Source organism: Passer montanus, unplaced genomic scaffold (genome assembly GCF_014805655.1).
Source record: "Passer montanus isolate IOZ18808 unplaced genomic scaffold, ASM1480565v1 scaffold5, whole genome shotgun sequence".
NCBI lineage: Eukaryota > Metazoa > Chordata > Aves > Passeriformes > Passeridae > Passer > Passer montanus.
In genome coordinates this window covers 15,808,150-15,822,548 of record NW_024369929.1, presented here as the reverse complement: position 1 = coordinate 15,822,548, position 14,399 = coordinate 15,808,150, and the positions used below count along the sequence as shown (strand labels likewise).

At 47.9% G+C, this 14,399-nt stretch overlaps 1 protein-coding gene across 2 annotated transcripts in view; it reads left to right on the top strand.

The window, feature by feature from the left end:
* The window catches only part of IGDCC4 (immunoglobulin superfamily DCC subclass member 4), an 85,701-nt gene that overhangs the window by 21,365 nt on the left and 49,937 nt on the right, over window positions 1-14,399 (top strand). For both annotated transcript variants that reach the window (XM_039723482.1, XM_039723481.1), the window contains exons 2-3: window positions 7,158-7,487; window positions 13,796-13,937. In XM_039723482.1, coding sequence (XP_039579416.1) covers window positions 7,158-7,487; window positions 13,796-13,937 — 472 coding nt within the window. The remainder of the gene's footprint in view (window positions 1-7,157; window positions 7,488-13,795; window positions 13,938-14,399) is intronic.

Sequence of the window (14,399 nt, the reverse complement as noted above, 5' to 3'; positions counted from 1 at the left end):
TTTCCAGGGCTGTGTGGGTTGGTGGCTTTCATGGTCTTGGGTGGCTGAAATGAACAGCTTCAGTTGACTTCCGTGTTAGGAGCATCATCAAAAATACTTCCATGGAGACCTTTTCAGCTGTTCTATTTCCTTGGTGTTTCCTTGGTGTATGTTGCATTTATACACAAAGGTATTCACTTCCCCATGAGAAAAAAATTAATTCAATCCCAGCCCAAGCCAGCACATCTGTTTACTGTAATTACAGCTTTAGATGATATCTTTCTTTCCGGGTATGACCCATAAACAGCATTGCATGTGTTTTAGATGTTTCTTTCACGCCATCCCTTCTGCTCTTTTGTTTTGAACTGGGGATTTGAACAGGACAAAGGCCAGAGGCTCATGCCCAGCACTGGGGAGAGTTGCACGCTCCAACCTTCCCTGCCAGTCCTTATTCAGGGTCCGGATATGTGCCAGGACTTGAGGGCCACCAATGTACACACAGGCCCAAGCTGGGGAGTGACCAGGACAGTGTACATACACCATGGCTGCAGCTGGATGTGTGCAGGGTGTGAGGGGATTGCTCTTGGCACGGCCTCCTGCCCAGCCCCTTGATGTGGGGACAATGTGACACTCTCCACATGCTGCCTCTTGCTGCCTGCAGTGCCAGGCTGGCACCCAGCTGCTCATGAAAGGTTGGGATCAGCTTAGTGACAGGGGATGATCTGAGAGTCCCTTGCTGCCAGCTGGATAAATACTCCTGCAGCAGTGGGAGATGCTGCATTATTAAATGAACCATCCAGGTTGCTTATATGCAGAATTAGGATAAGGTTGGCTTCCCACTGGTGAGCACTGCTCAGCACTGGAACTGCTCTGCTGTGCCTGGATATCAAGTGTTAATAAAATGGTCTTTTCAGCAGCTCTGAAGATTAGTTTTAGGAGCCTTCTGTTCCAGAGAGGCTTAATGGGTGTTGAAGGTGTAACTTTCTTATTCCTGTTGCTATTACAAGGTGGAAAGTTCCAGTAACATCTGGTAACTAAGTAGGGAATGTAGGGATCTTGACCCTTCTGTCTCACAGGCCTCCTTACAGTTTAGTGGAAGAATGTTTTCTATTTTATTGGGCCATGGGGAGGCTGAACAAGTGATGCACAAAGGGATTTAGGTGTCCAGCTCCTCTTTCAGCCTCCCATTCTGTAGAGATCATGGGAGTGGGGTGCTCCAAGCCCAGAGCTCCTCCGGTTCTGCTTTCAGTGCTGGTGTTGCCGAGCACCCAGCATGCAGACTGTCGGAGACCTTAGTCCAGATTTCTTTCTGGGTCACCACTTGCCAAGTGCAATTGCCCTAAAAACAGACTGAAACCAAGCTATTGACTTGTAATTGTCAATGCATAAAGTTTCCAAGAAGAAAGAGAGCTTTGTGTGTCGTTAATGGGGACACACTGAAGTATAGTCACTCTTTGAATTAGACAATGGGAACGTAAAGATTTTCTTCAGCTCCTAAGAGCCTCTGAAGAGCATCGGCAGAAGGTTACATTAAGCAGAACAATGGCACAGTAGTTGGCTTGCTGAGAGGTAGGAAAACCCTTTGGAAGGAGTAACTTCACTTTTCTTCAGTGCTGTTCGCTCCCAATTAAATAAGATTAATTGTGCTGTTGAGTTCCACGAGTTCAACATCCAAAATAAATACATAAATTAAGGCAGGCGACAGTGCAGAGGCTCAAATGCAGTTTGAATTCCTGCCACCTCCTGTGGGACGTGGAGGGGAGAGAGGAGCCCTTTCCTCTTACTGCCTGATATCCCACAGAACACACACGACGACCGAGCGCTCTGCTCTCCTTGCCTGAGCCACTTTCTTGCTCCTGGGAAGGTTTTCTTTGGCTGGATCTCTGCAAGGTGCACAAGCCAGTTTCAAAGTGCCAGATGTGTGTGGAATAGGAAACATGCTGGCCGGGCTCCAGGCTGTGGGACCTGCAGCACAACAGCAGCTCCCCAGGAAAATCTCTGGCTGCCAAGAACTAGAAGTGATGTCAGCTCTGGAAGTGTGTCAGATTAGAAACCCTTGTACTTTGCTCCCTGTGAAGTATTAATCTCCCAAGGCCTGTGCCGTAATGGGTCCTGTCTGGCTTGGCTCAGCTCTCTGTTTTGGGCTGGGAGTGTTGGAGGGGTTTCGCAGGAAGGCACTGGAGGCTGTCAGTGGTTTGGCTGCTTTGGGCTGGGTGTCCCTGAGCTGCTCCCACGGCCTCACTCAGCTATGCTAAAGATGGGCCTCCCCAGCCTTGAAGTGAAGGTCTGAGCCTTGGAATTGTTGAGTGGGCTGGGGTTTGTAGGAGTGGTTGTGCCTTGGGATCTTGTGTGCGCCTAAATGTCTTTGGCTTTCCCCAGCTGAATGAGTTTCTTGAAGAGAAGACAGAATTGATGGAGATGTGTTTGTGGGCTTCACTCAGGGGTTGTGGATCAGGTGATTTCAGCTGTGCTAGAAAAGGAGCACAGATATGCCAGTGCACTGAATCCCTTTTGGTTTATGCCTGAATGTTTTGTTTTCACAGTAATTACTAAACCACGACTCGTTCTCCTCTGCACAAAGCCATTTGTCTCCTGTTGAACAGTAACCTTTTATTTGCTCGTGCTGTGTAGCAGAGCTCAAGGACATGTTTACTAATGATAGCCAAAATTTCACCAGAACAAGCTTCTCCCTTGTCTGGGTTTTTCTACCTTGATTTAAGTGGTTAAACCTCAGGGAAGGGATGGGAAATAGCCTTATGTGCAAGGATACAAGTGGGGGTTTGTGCTGTTCTTAGTCGGGGAGTGAAAGCTCCCAACTCCATGGGTTTGGAGTACTGTATGTCCTGGATGTAAAACCACTGCTGTGAGGGTCTCACCTCTGCCCAAATAATTGCATTGTCAGCAATCTGTCAGACCTTGCTGTGTTGCTCACTTACACTTCACCTGCTTAGTTATAGATTTGAAATTAAAACCCAACAGAATCCGTTCATTTTCCCCTTTACTCAGTGGTACATTGGGCTATTCCTGGCTCCCTTTGATGTTGGGGAGAGGAGATAATAAGAGTGGGGTTTGGCTGGACGCTGAGATGTGCAACTGGGGAAGGGCTGTTGGCTGGTTTAATGTGGATTTTCAGATGCCTGCCTTGGATCTGAACTCAGGCTGGCAGGGGCTGTGCTCCCATGGAGGGCAGAGGACAGCCTTGTGCCTTGAAGGTTTGATGACCTTTGTTCATTTGAAACGCCCTGTTTTTTTATGCCACTCAACAGGAGACTTTTTAATTTACTTCACTGGGCCTGGATGCCGGAGGTGGATGGATGGCTGATGGAAGTGAGGAAATAGATGGGAGAAAAAGAACATTTTCTCCTGGGCTGTTTTTATGCACAATATAGCCTAGGGGTTAGCAACACAGGGGAGAGTGAAAAAACCCTGCAGAGCCTGGGTCAGAAAATATAATTTTCATGGGAACAAAATGCTTTTAACTTGCTACATCAAAGTCCCTCCATTCCAGAGCATTCTCTGTGTTTGAATACATCTGCATTCCCCCAGAACTCTGTATGTGAATGCATAAGTATGTCATGTGTATCTACATGTGAGTGTGTACTTACACATACATTTATGATCTGAAAGCCGTTACTGCCCGCCTTGGAATAGCTCAGCAGCTGAAACTACTTTCAGCAGGAGTCAAAAGTGAAAAGGTGTTCAGCTCCAAAGCACAGGTCTGTAGCTGGAACACCTGCCTAGGACTGACGTGTAAAAAGCCCTTCTGGCTCCTGTCTTGGAAGCTCACCTTGACTACATTCATTACAGCATCACCCCTGGCAGGTAAGAGGGTGGAGGTGAGCAGGAGGCTGCACGAGCACGTGGCTCTGTGCTTAACCAGGGTCCTATCCATTTCTGTCACTACAGGATGAAGAATGGAGGTTAGAAATAGTCAGCAGCTTCTGTAAGCACTTAACATTCCTGATTTCATTTGTCTTTGATCTCACTTGGACTAATTTTACTCTCTTCTGATCCCTTCCCTTGAAGGGGCTTTTATCTCATTGTCAGACTTGCTAATTTAGTGTGGTGTTTTGAACCAGACCTCCTCCTATGTTTCCAGAGCCTGGAAGGTATTTTTTCCTTAATCAGGGAGTGTTTATGCAGCTCTTTGAACGTCTTGGGACAAAAGTCATACTGTGGCTTTTTGCAATGCCAGGTCTGCACTCTGGACCCTGCTGCTCAACCTCTGTATATGAAAATGGCTTGTCACCAAAAGCTTGCAGTATTTTGGGGCCAAAAGGGCAGGAAGGAGGGCTAGATGATTCGGGACAGGTCAGAGCAGTCTGGTGTTGGGTGGGAACTTCATTTGCTCAGCTGGAGGCCTTCCCAGAAGGCTGTGTAAATAATAAACAAGGAGGGGTGGTCACACATGTTTGACCAACCAAGTAGAAGCTTGGATCCTGATAGATTTTGACTTTGGGGAAAAGAACTGGGTGATTTAGGGGTATAGAAAGATCACCACATGTTTTTGAAAAGCAAGTACTTAATTTTTCTGTGATGGAAAGTATGTTCTGTTCTTATTCTGCTGCAAGCAGGTTGAGTTGACTTTTTAAGGTTGTTGAAGTTTGAGAGGCTGATAATTGCTTCTTACTGTGGGAAGCTGCACTGCAGATCCCTTCTCTATTCCTGGCTGTCCCCTTACACTTCACCTTTGGAAGAGGAGGAGTATTTTCAGCAAAATGCCATTCTAATTGCTGTCTGAAGAAACTAGAAAATAGGACAGATATACAGGCTGTTTTCCCAAGTGATGAACAGGAGCTTCTAAAGATGACAAACGTAAGAAAAGGCAAAGAATGAAGACTCTATCCAACAAAGTTTCAAATCTTTTGGAATAAGCTCTGTGTCACACAGCTCAGCCTTTGCCATAGCAGCCCTGGCTCCACAGAGGTGCTGTGTACACAGAGGCTGTGTACACACAGAAGTGTCTGTGCCACTGCTCCTCCATGGATGAGGATTCTCAGGGTGGGGCTTCTCATGACAGCATGTGAGCGTGCCTCCTGTCCTGAGCTCAGCTGAGTTTTCTCCAGCTTGTCCATGTCACCTGCACAGCTATTTGGTGCACTAAATTTCTCATTACTTGTACAGTTTTTTATTACCAGCTGTCTTGCATGAAAGGCTTCCAGAGGCAGTGTCTTTCCAGTACATCCAGGGCAGCCTTTCAGCTTTGTGTTCCCCTGGGAACCATGTATTATCCTGGGGAACCACTGAGTTCTGTAGCTTGCTGTGATCCTCAAAGGACCAGTCTGCCCTAGGAGACATGAGGGGGCAGAATTGCCCTGCAGGAGGGCACTTGGTGACATTTGCCTGACCTGGTCCTGCCAGGACTATGCTGGCTTACAAATCTAGGAATTCTATTGTGGTGTCTACACAGTGGAGCTCAGGGATGTCTGCTGCTTCTGCTTGTGCTTTCTCCCTTCAGAGTGTGAGATAGCAGCATGGTGGAAGCATCCATGTGGGAAAACCCTAAATCCAGAGACTTGCAGGTAGCTCTGTGTTGGCAGTGGCTGCCCCTTAGTCACGGAGTACAGTGCTGACTGTGACATGGGCATCTCTGTACCCTGCTGAATTCCTCTTTGGGAGATTGCCCCCTGGATGTCCTAGTGAAGGTGACAGAGGAGTCTGTTCTGTCCCATAACAATGGCAATCAGCAGGCAGGGTTCTTGTGTGGCCTCCTCGTCACTGAAGGGACAGAGCTGGCCCACACCACATTCTCAGTGGTCGTTGTAGAACCCAGCAGCAATGACAAACCTGACAAGTTTCCATCCCTGTGGGCACCAAATTGGCCACACATGGGGACAGGGTTAAGGCCCTTCCTTCCAGGGGCACCTGCGGTTTCCAGCACACGCCTTGAAATAATTCCATCTCCCTGCATATGTAATTTTGCGTGTCATTGCCCCTAATTGCATGCTTAACACACACTCTTTTTAAAGTGCAGCCCTTTTATCAGCAGTAGGTAGTAGCAGGTTTAATAGGGTGTTTGAATTCCTATAAAATTAATCTGTAGCCTTCTGCGATAGGAGACGGGCAGGGAGCCATGTGGTTCATATCCAGTGTTGATAAACTTGTTATAGAGGCAGGAAACATTTCTGATTGGAGCAGTGACAAAATAATTTGGAGCAGAGCCATAAAAAGAGTGGATGGTGATGGTTTGAGCACAGCAGAGATTGAAATTGCTGGTGTGTGGAAGCAGCGCTGCCAGCTAACATTGACTTAGTGTCTCTGGAGAACTCTAACGGCAAATGCATTTTATTAATGGCAATATTCTTGTAGGAAATGCTGAGCATTGTTTCAGAGCTGGAGCCCCCTCGAGTACGTGGGTTTGGAAGTCGGCCAGACCAAGATCTGTTCAGCTGAGCTTGTTGCTGGTCACTGCTCTGGCCTCTGGCTGCAGCAGGAAGGTTGCCTAAGGGCACGTGCTGGGTACTGCCTGCTAACAATTGGAATATCCTTTTTCTAGTGAGGGAAATGCATCCATCCCTTCTCACTCGGGATTCACCTAGGTGGGATAAAATGCTCAGAGACAGCAGGTCATGTTTTTAACTGTTCTTTTATTGTCTTTCCTTTGAAATGTGTTTCCCAGAACATGAACATCAGTGGGAGTTGCTGCTTTCCTAGCTGGACTTGAGCTGGACTGCCAGTAAGGGAGAGAGCTGCTCTAACTAGGTTGTGGTCATTGGGGTGGCATTGGAGTGCCACATGGGGCTTGGATACTTTTCCTTGCACTTAATTGTCTTGTTTATTAGCCTCGGAGGAGGCTCTGATGTGCAGGTGAGAGGGAAGCCTGCCACAGGCAGCCATGGAAGGTTGGGACCCTTACTGCATCTTCTGTGCTTGCTCTTACTGTTACCACCTCTTCACCTTCTTCCAGCTGCTTTCTGCTTGAATCCAGCATGGAAACAAATGTGGACAGCAGGGGTGGCTGCTGGGCCCACTGAGAGTGGCAGAAATGGTGCAGGTTGTACAGCCATAGGGATGGGGCATGGAGAATGCAGTGCACAGGAGTCATGGACTGTGCTGGTCTCCCAACAGGGCTGAATTTCACCTGGTACCTCCAGCTATGGTTCCTTCACTGTGTGAAACTGGGATGTGATTAACTCGAGGAAAGTAACCCCCACTGCAACACTGTCTTTTCTTTGCAGGGAGGCTCTCAGAAGGGGATTCTGTGGAGCTGAGCTGTAGTGCTGGTCCTGCAAAGGTGATACTGGAGCCAAACCAAGTGGTGATTTTGGACTGTAACCTGACCCCTGTTGAGCAAGTGATCAATATCACATGGAAGAAGAATGGGTTTCCATTAGTGGAGCAAGAACATCTCCATGTGCTTCCAAATGGATCGCTCTTCATCTCATCCCAGGCTGTGGCAAAGGACAGTAAATATCCTGAGAGGGATGGTGCTGAGGGCAATTACTCCTGCGTGTCTCACACCTCCCTAGGGACTGTCACCAGTCAAACAGCTGCAGTCAGATTTTCAAGTAAGTGTTCTGGGGGTTTTGTTCATTTGCTTTCCTTCCCCTCCTGGTACTTATACAGAAATCTGCTTCCCCAGGAGCTTGAGATAAAATGTCTGTGAAATAAAATCATAATAATGATGTATAGATGGGACTGGGGATAGTCCACAAATAAGCAGCGGTGTCTTCCTGTTATCCCACTGTTAACATCCTGTGTAACTCTCTGAGGTAAGTGCCATCAGCTATGAATTAAAAACAGGACCCTCCTCTCTCCAAAAGGCAGTGCTTGTTTTTGCAGAGAACTTCAGAGCCTGGAGTGCAGCACCCTGTGCTTGGAGAGGTGGCTGTGGAGGTGTCTGGAGGTGAGGTGAATATCTCTGTGTATGGAAGAGATGAAGGAAAGGGTTCTTCAGCGCAGATATATGTGGTGAATATCTCTGTGTATGGAAGAGATGAAAGAAAGGGTTCTTCAGAGCAGATTTTGTTTGGATCGAGAAGGACACTCCAAGATCTGAACTGCTGAATCTCTGCACAGAGTTCAAGAATAAAATTGCTTTCTATTCAGGCTTGGCTCCTGGGGGCTATTTTAAGTGAGTGCAAATAAATGATTCCTTGACCTGCCAAATAGGTGAGGCTAGAAAATAATGCAAATACAGTAACACTTCTCTCTAGTTCAGTGACTTGTGTATGTTAAATATTGCTAAAAACAGCTGCATAGGCACACCATGGGAGTTGTGGGGGGTGAAGGTGCAGAGATGATGTCCTGACACCCCCTTTACATTGGGATGTTTTTAGGCTCTGGTACCCCAGACAGGGCCATCCAGGTTTGCCAAGGGAGTGTTTCAGTCTGTGTGCACTGTGCTGTAGAAAACAGAATTCTGGTGAAGCTTTGCCAGACAAGGGGGAAATCTTGGACCTTTGCAACATGTCCTTTTCTGCTCAGAAAATGTTTAGCATGCAGTCAGGGATCCTGCACCCAGGTATTGTTTGGGTGGAGCTGTCATTAGTCCAGATGGATTTATTTAGGTGCTCCTGCCTCAGTCCCAGACAGCCTGAGTTATTTATTCCCTTTTAGGGGTGACTTATGTTGAAGTGTGTGCTGTGTCTCTTGCCCAGTGGCAATGGGCTGTGTCTCTTTTATGGTCCTGGGTTTATTGTTTGGTGTCTTACGAGTTAGAACAGTGGAGACATCTCAAAATGGGGAGGCCGACTTAAATTGCCCTTCTCTCCTTCTGGATTTTTCCAGAGGAGCATAAATGTGATGCCTCTCTCCATCCTCTTCAGTATTTGTCCCAAAAATGGGAAATTTCAGGGAAATTTTCCTTGTGTGTACTCGTATGTCTCCTTTTATTACCATGTGCACAGTAAAAATGCTGCTTCCGTGGCACACACATGCACCTGACATAACATATCCATTTCTGAGCAGGGAGCAGTGAGAGAATTGATTAATGAAACACATCTCTCGCTTCGATTTGTTCTGAGGGCTGGGCAAAAGCACTTGCTCCATTAGCATTCAGCTGGAGCAAGTGAGGATTGTAAAGGCTTGGGTTTTTTCATTTTTTCCCCTGCCACTGACCACTATCTATCCAAAGCTGGATGGAGTGGATGGACTTATTCTTTGTGCTGATTGCCTTGGGGACTGCTAATCAGGACAGGCCAGTAGAAGAAAACCTGTTCAGCAGGTGGGATGTGTTATTCCTGCCACGAGCTTGTCCTGCTGACCTGCAGGTCCTTTCCTTCCCTAGAATGGGGTTCCCATGCAGGGCTGTGGCAGTGATGGCCATGGCAAATGGGGAGGAGCAAGGCTGTGAGGGCTCCTGTGTGCCTGTTAAACAAGCAGCTGCTCAGGCTGGTACATTTGGTTTGCAGGTTTTCCTGAGCTCCACGTGCTCCCACATGGAAATTATTTTAGTTGTGGGAAGGTGTAGCTTTCTACCTGTTAATAACTACATTGATGAAGATTTGTTAAAGCTTTTAATTTAGCTTAAACATTTTGTGCAAGGGCGGTTGTAGAAAATTACAGTAATTGTGACTGTCAGATGAAGACGTTTGCTGTGCCTGGAGGGGATGGGCCAGCATCTCGTGGCTGCTGGCAGGGAGCACGGGGGAGGTTTGGAGTGTTCCTGCACCTGGAGGGACAGGCCACAGCAGGAGTTAACACACAGGATCTCTCATCATCCTCTCTCCACACGGACAGTGTGTCTTCTCTGTGGCGCCCTGCGTGTCTGGGATTTGAGAAACGGCAGCCTAGGATTTGTTCTTACTTTAAGGATTTATTTTATAGATTTTATCCTATTTATTTTGTGAATTAGGGGCATAGGTGAGTGAAGGCCAGGGACTGTAGGCAGAGCCACACTGGGCAGAAGAACTTCCTGTAGATGAGTGCACAGGCTCTGGACCATGCATGGCTTTAGATGTGGATTTAGATGCTGTTTTGGGTAGGTGTGGGGCTGGCTCCTGTGGAGAGCAGGAGCAGTCCTGTGCTGCCATATGGCCCTGCAGACAGCGCTGTGCTGGCTGTGCCTGCGCCGTGCTGGGGGGGCCGTGGCAAATTGCTCCCACGACTTTCTTAGCGTGTTCCCCTTCCACCCCCAGCCTGTTCAGAGGTGACTCGTTCAGAGAGGGGCAGCTTGGGTGGTGTATGAGATCTGAATAGGGGCTGATATTGCCCCCACCTTGGAAATACCTCCAGTAATTGTAGAAGGTACAAAGAGGACGAGCACACGGAGAGTCTGGGGGCAAAGCGCTGTGGGAGAGAGCAGCGAGCCCCTTTCAGAAGGCTGAATTCCTTGCATAGACTGCATTTTCTGCCTGGGGTGTAGTGTTGCTGGCTGGCAGCCTTTCCAAGCCCACAGCCTCCTGCACGGATCACGCTGCTGGGAGAGGGGGAGGGTGCTGTGTTTCACCATCCTGCAGTCACCCCTGGGCTCAGGCTAAAAGCCTTGGCACACACGGCTTGGCTCCAGCTGGGTTTAACATGTCAGTGGGGAGGGAGCTGCCTGCCCCACTCCTGGAGGTGCAGAGCCCTGTGCTTCGGCTGTCGCTGAGGGCAATTTGCTGTAATGCTCTTCACCTTCTCACCTGCAGTGGGTAATTTTTACTGAGTGGCCTATTAAGGTGTTCAGGATAATCAGTGAAACGGGGCTGGGAGGTTTTGTGGTTCAGGATGGCTTTGCAAGCTAAACCTTAGCTGAGAAGTTGAAAATAATGTTGAGTATGTGTCGTCTTTGTTTGCCTTTCCCCCTCAAGCATCTCCTTTCGCTGCCTCCCTGTGGGAAATCCTCTCGCTTTGCAGCACTTCTGCAGCAGTAGAATTCTTCTGCTCAGAATTTGTTTGTGGGAGGAGCACAGCCCCTCCAAGGATCCTGTGGCCCCAGGGTGAGCAGTGTGTTGGAGCCTGTCCTGCACTTGCTGTGACCTGCACGCGTGTCCGTGCAGCGTGTCCAAGTGACAGGACCTGCTCTCCAGTCCTCTCCTCCCTTGCCTGATTCTTTTTCCTCCCAGCAGCAGCTGTTGGCAGCACAGCTCTGAGTCGCACTAGAGGTGCTGTACGTGCCCTGCCTTATCATTCCACCCTGGTGCTCCTGAGGATGAGAGAGGAGGAGCACAAGGGATCACGGCATGCTGTGGTGTTGGCCCCAAGCTGGTGCAGATGCTTGTGGAGCAATGATGAGCCCAGCCAGCAAGTCTGTCTCTGCCTGACCCTTTCAGGGCTGACATCCAGGGGTCTTGCTCAGTTCTGCATCAAAAGAACTTTTTCACTTCTCTTGCTTTGATTTGGTATTACTTTCTGTGCTCAGAAGATCCCAGTTGAAGTTCCCTGTCCCCTCCTTCATAGAGGACTCTGCAGGCTGCTTCTTTCAGAGCTTGCAGGGGTGATTTTTTTCCAGGCCATCCCTATCCCCACTATCCCTAACCTCGTGCTGTGAAAGGAATATGATGGAGCTGCTCAGCCTCTGAAGCCCACCCCACTCTGAAGAGTTCTGAGATGGTTTCTGGGCATTGCCATGGTAGAACCCCCAGCCACCAAGAGCTCTCAGCTTGCCATAGCTTTGCCAGGAGCTGTGACTCCCCTTGGGAAGCGTGGCTGTTCCTGTGTGCTCCGAGCAAGAGGGACACCATGCTCCCTGATCAGGGTCACTGTTTGGTCACATTCCTCCACATCCTAGTGGGGTTCTGTCAGGGGTGCTTTTCTTGGCTTTTGAAGAACCATTCACAGTGGGCAGATAGGGCTGGGTGGAGGTGAAGGGCAGGATTTGGTTCTGAGATGGGAATTTAAAGCTTGCAGGACCAGATCTGGCAGGTGATAGCCACAAATAACCAGGACAGGTTATTGCCTGGTAAGCTAGGGAGCCCAGGAGGCTCTGTCACCTTTTGCACACCAAGATGATGTCACTTAATAAACAGCAGAAAGACCAGTCGCACTGCATGAGATGGAGGGAACAGAAATGCCAACAAATTTAATTTTTTAGGATTCCTGCCTCCTGTCATGATCTTCCTGAGTACATGGCCCTCCAGAGCCTGCCAACATATTCTCATTGACACCTGTAGGATGAGAAGAGGATAATGGGAAAGAGGATTAAGGGTATCTGCTGTCACAGGAGAAGCTTGTTTTGATGGTGCCATCCTGAATATGCACTGGCATTTGACGGATTTTCTTTTAAACTCTTGGATTCAGCAAGTTTTATTAACATGAGCTTAAAAGGTTTTGTAATTTGTAAAAATTATTCTGTGGTGAAGTGGTCTGCAGTGTATATTTGAGAACACTAAAGCAGTTGGCTGAATTAAGGCCTTACATATTAATGTATTTTTCAAATTTGTCCAAGAAAACATTTTCCTTTCCATTTGTATTGAATTGAAAAACTAAAACGTGGCAGACAGCTGGTGGGAGAATTTGGTCTGTAGCTGCTGCGGAGAGCAATGAGTTGCTTGAAACATGTGATAACTATTTAAATTAAAGAAAAACACTAATGACAGCTGAGAATATGCCGAGGTTAAATGGGTCACGCAAAAGCATTTCATTTTCCCAACTGTACATACTTTCTCAAGCACACACTGCAATAAGGCATGTATATGTGTGCATGGATGTTTGTGTGTGTGAGAGATAGAAAGAAAAACTTCAAGTCTGGAGTCCTACAAAATCCAAAGCAATGATGGATATTCTTGGAAAGCAGTGGTGAGACAAGCACATAATTGTGTTGGAGGGCCAGGAGGTCACTCAGGGTCCTTCTGAGCACAGTGCTGTGCTCAGCCCAGCATTCAAGTGTGGTATTTTGGCTAAAATTTATGTTTCTTGTTCGTTTGGGGTTTCTGGTACTTGTTGCGTTAGAGCATTGTTGGATGGATTTGTCCAGCAGGGTGGGTTTCACAGCAAAGACAGTTTAGCAGCGATGGATAAAGCAGAAGCCAGTTCTTCTGGGGGCTTTCTGCCCCCATCCAGGAACCTGCATGAATATTGAAAACCCTGCCTGTGACTGAGATGCCTTCGGGTTATGCTGTTGGTAGGACAGATGCTGACAGCCCTGGGGGAGGATTTCTGCTGCAGGGTTTTGCTGTGTGCATGGAAAGGTTGGAAGATGAGGCAGCTGTGGATTGTGGTCCAAGAGCAATTCCAAACCTCAGTGCTTTGTCTCCAAAGCAGTTCAGCCTCTTTACTATGGAAAGAGATATGTAGAGAGAGGGGAGCCTTGGAGAGCAAAGAAGCATCCTGACATGTATGAAATCCACCCTCCTCTTAGCAGGGTGTCTGGATCCCCTTGGCTGCCTCCCATTTGCTTGAATAGGATGAAGTTGGTTTTTGCAGGTAGGAGAAGGAGGGTCAAAACTCTTGTGGACTCTGCCTCTGGTCTCCAGCACTGCCAGTCTGTGGGCAGTTGTTTTGTGTAACTTGACATCTGGCTTGTTCTTCCTCTTGCCTTGTTTTAATTTCCTGTGACTGCAGGAATGCTACAAGGCAAGGGATAAATTCTCATCTCTGGGGTTGTGGCATTTCCCCTCTGTTTCTCATTCTGTGTCCTTCCCAAATGGAGCAAGTGAACATACAAGGAAGCAATTTAGGAAGGTAACTGCTGAAGCTGCCAAATTGCCTGTCTTTCTCTCACACTGTTGCCTTAAGGTAGAAAATGAGGCAAGAAGCAAATTTACACATTGAAACCTTTCAGTTACTGTTGTTAGGGTTGCTGAGGGTCTGCAGGAGCACAGGAAAGGGAGGAATTACATTTCAGGTTGTCTTCAGGAGAGAAAAGCCTTTCTCTCAGCTCATACATCGTAACAGATTTGCATTTCTCAGCAGAAACACTGAGTTATTAACTTTCCTTCCCTTCTTTCCCCAGCATTATCACGCTTTTTCCAGCAGCCGGAGTCGCAGACAGTGGAAGAAAATGGCATGGCCAGGTTTGAGTGCCGGATCGAGGGGCTGCCCTCCCCTGTCATCACCTGGGAGAAGGACCATGAAGCTGTTCCAGCAGAGCCCAGGTGATTCCCTGCTTGCTTTCTTGGGTCAGCTTGAAAAAGAGCAAAGCAAAACCTGACCATTTAGGATGTGGAAATCATTCTGTAAAATGGTAGAATGAGCAGAGAGGTGATAGAGAAGCGATACCAGGTTTGGACCTGATAACTAAGTGATATAAGAGGAGGTATTCAAGGGACTGAGGAAGAAAGGTCCATAAATATCTAAATAAAATGAACTTTCCCCCATATATTCAAACCACGAAGGAAAAACAGCTCTTGATACTGCGCTAGTTATTACACTGCAGAATCTGCACCCTGCAAAGGCCTGTGTGCCCAGGATGGGGCAGGGCAAGGCATGGACTGCTTTGGCTTGTCCTCTTGTGTGAAATGGCATGGAATTAGTTGGGTTATTGGGGTCTGGGGTGAGGAGAATTGACCTGGGCGTACCCAACTGAACTCCATTATGTGGATTTTCTTTGATTTTGG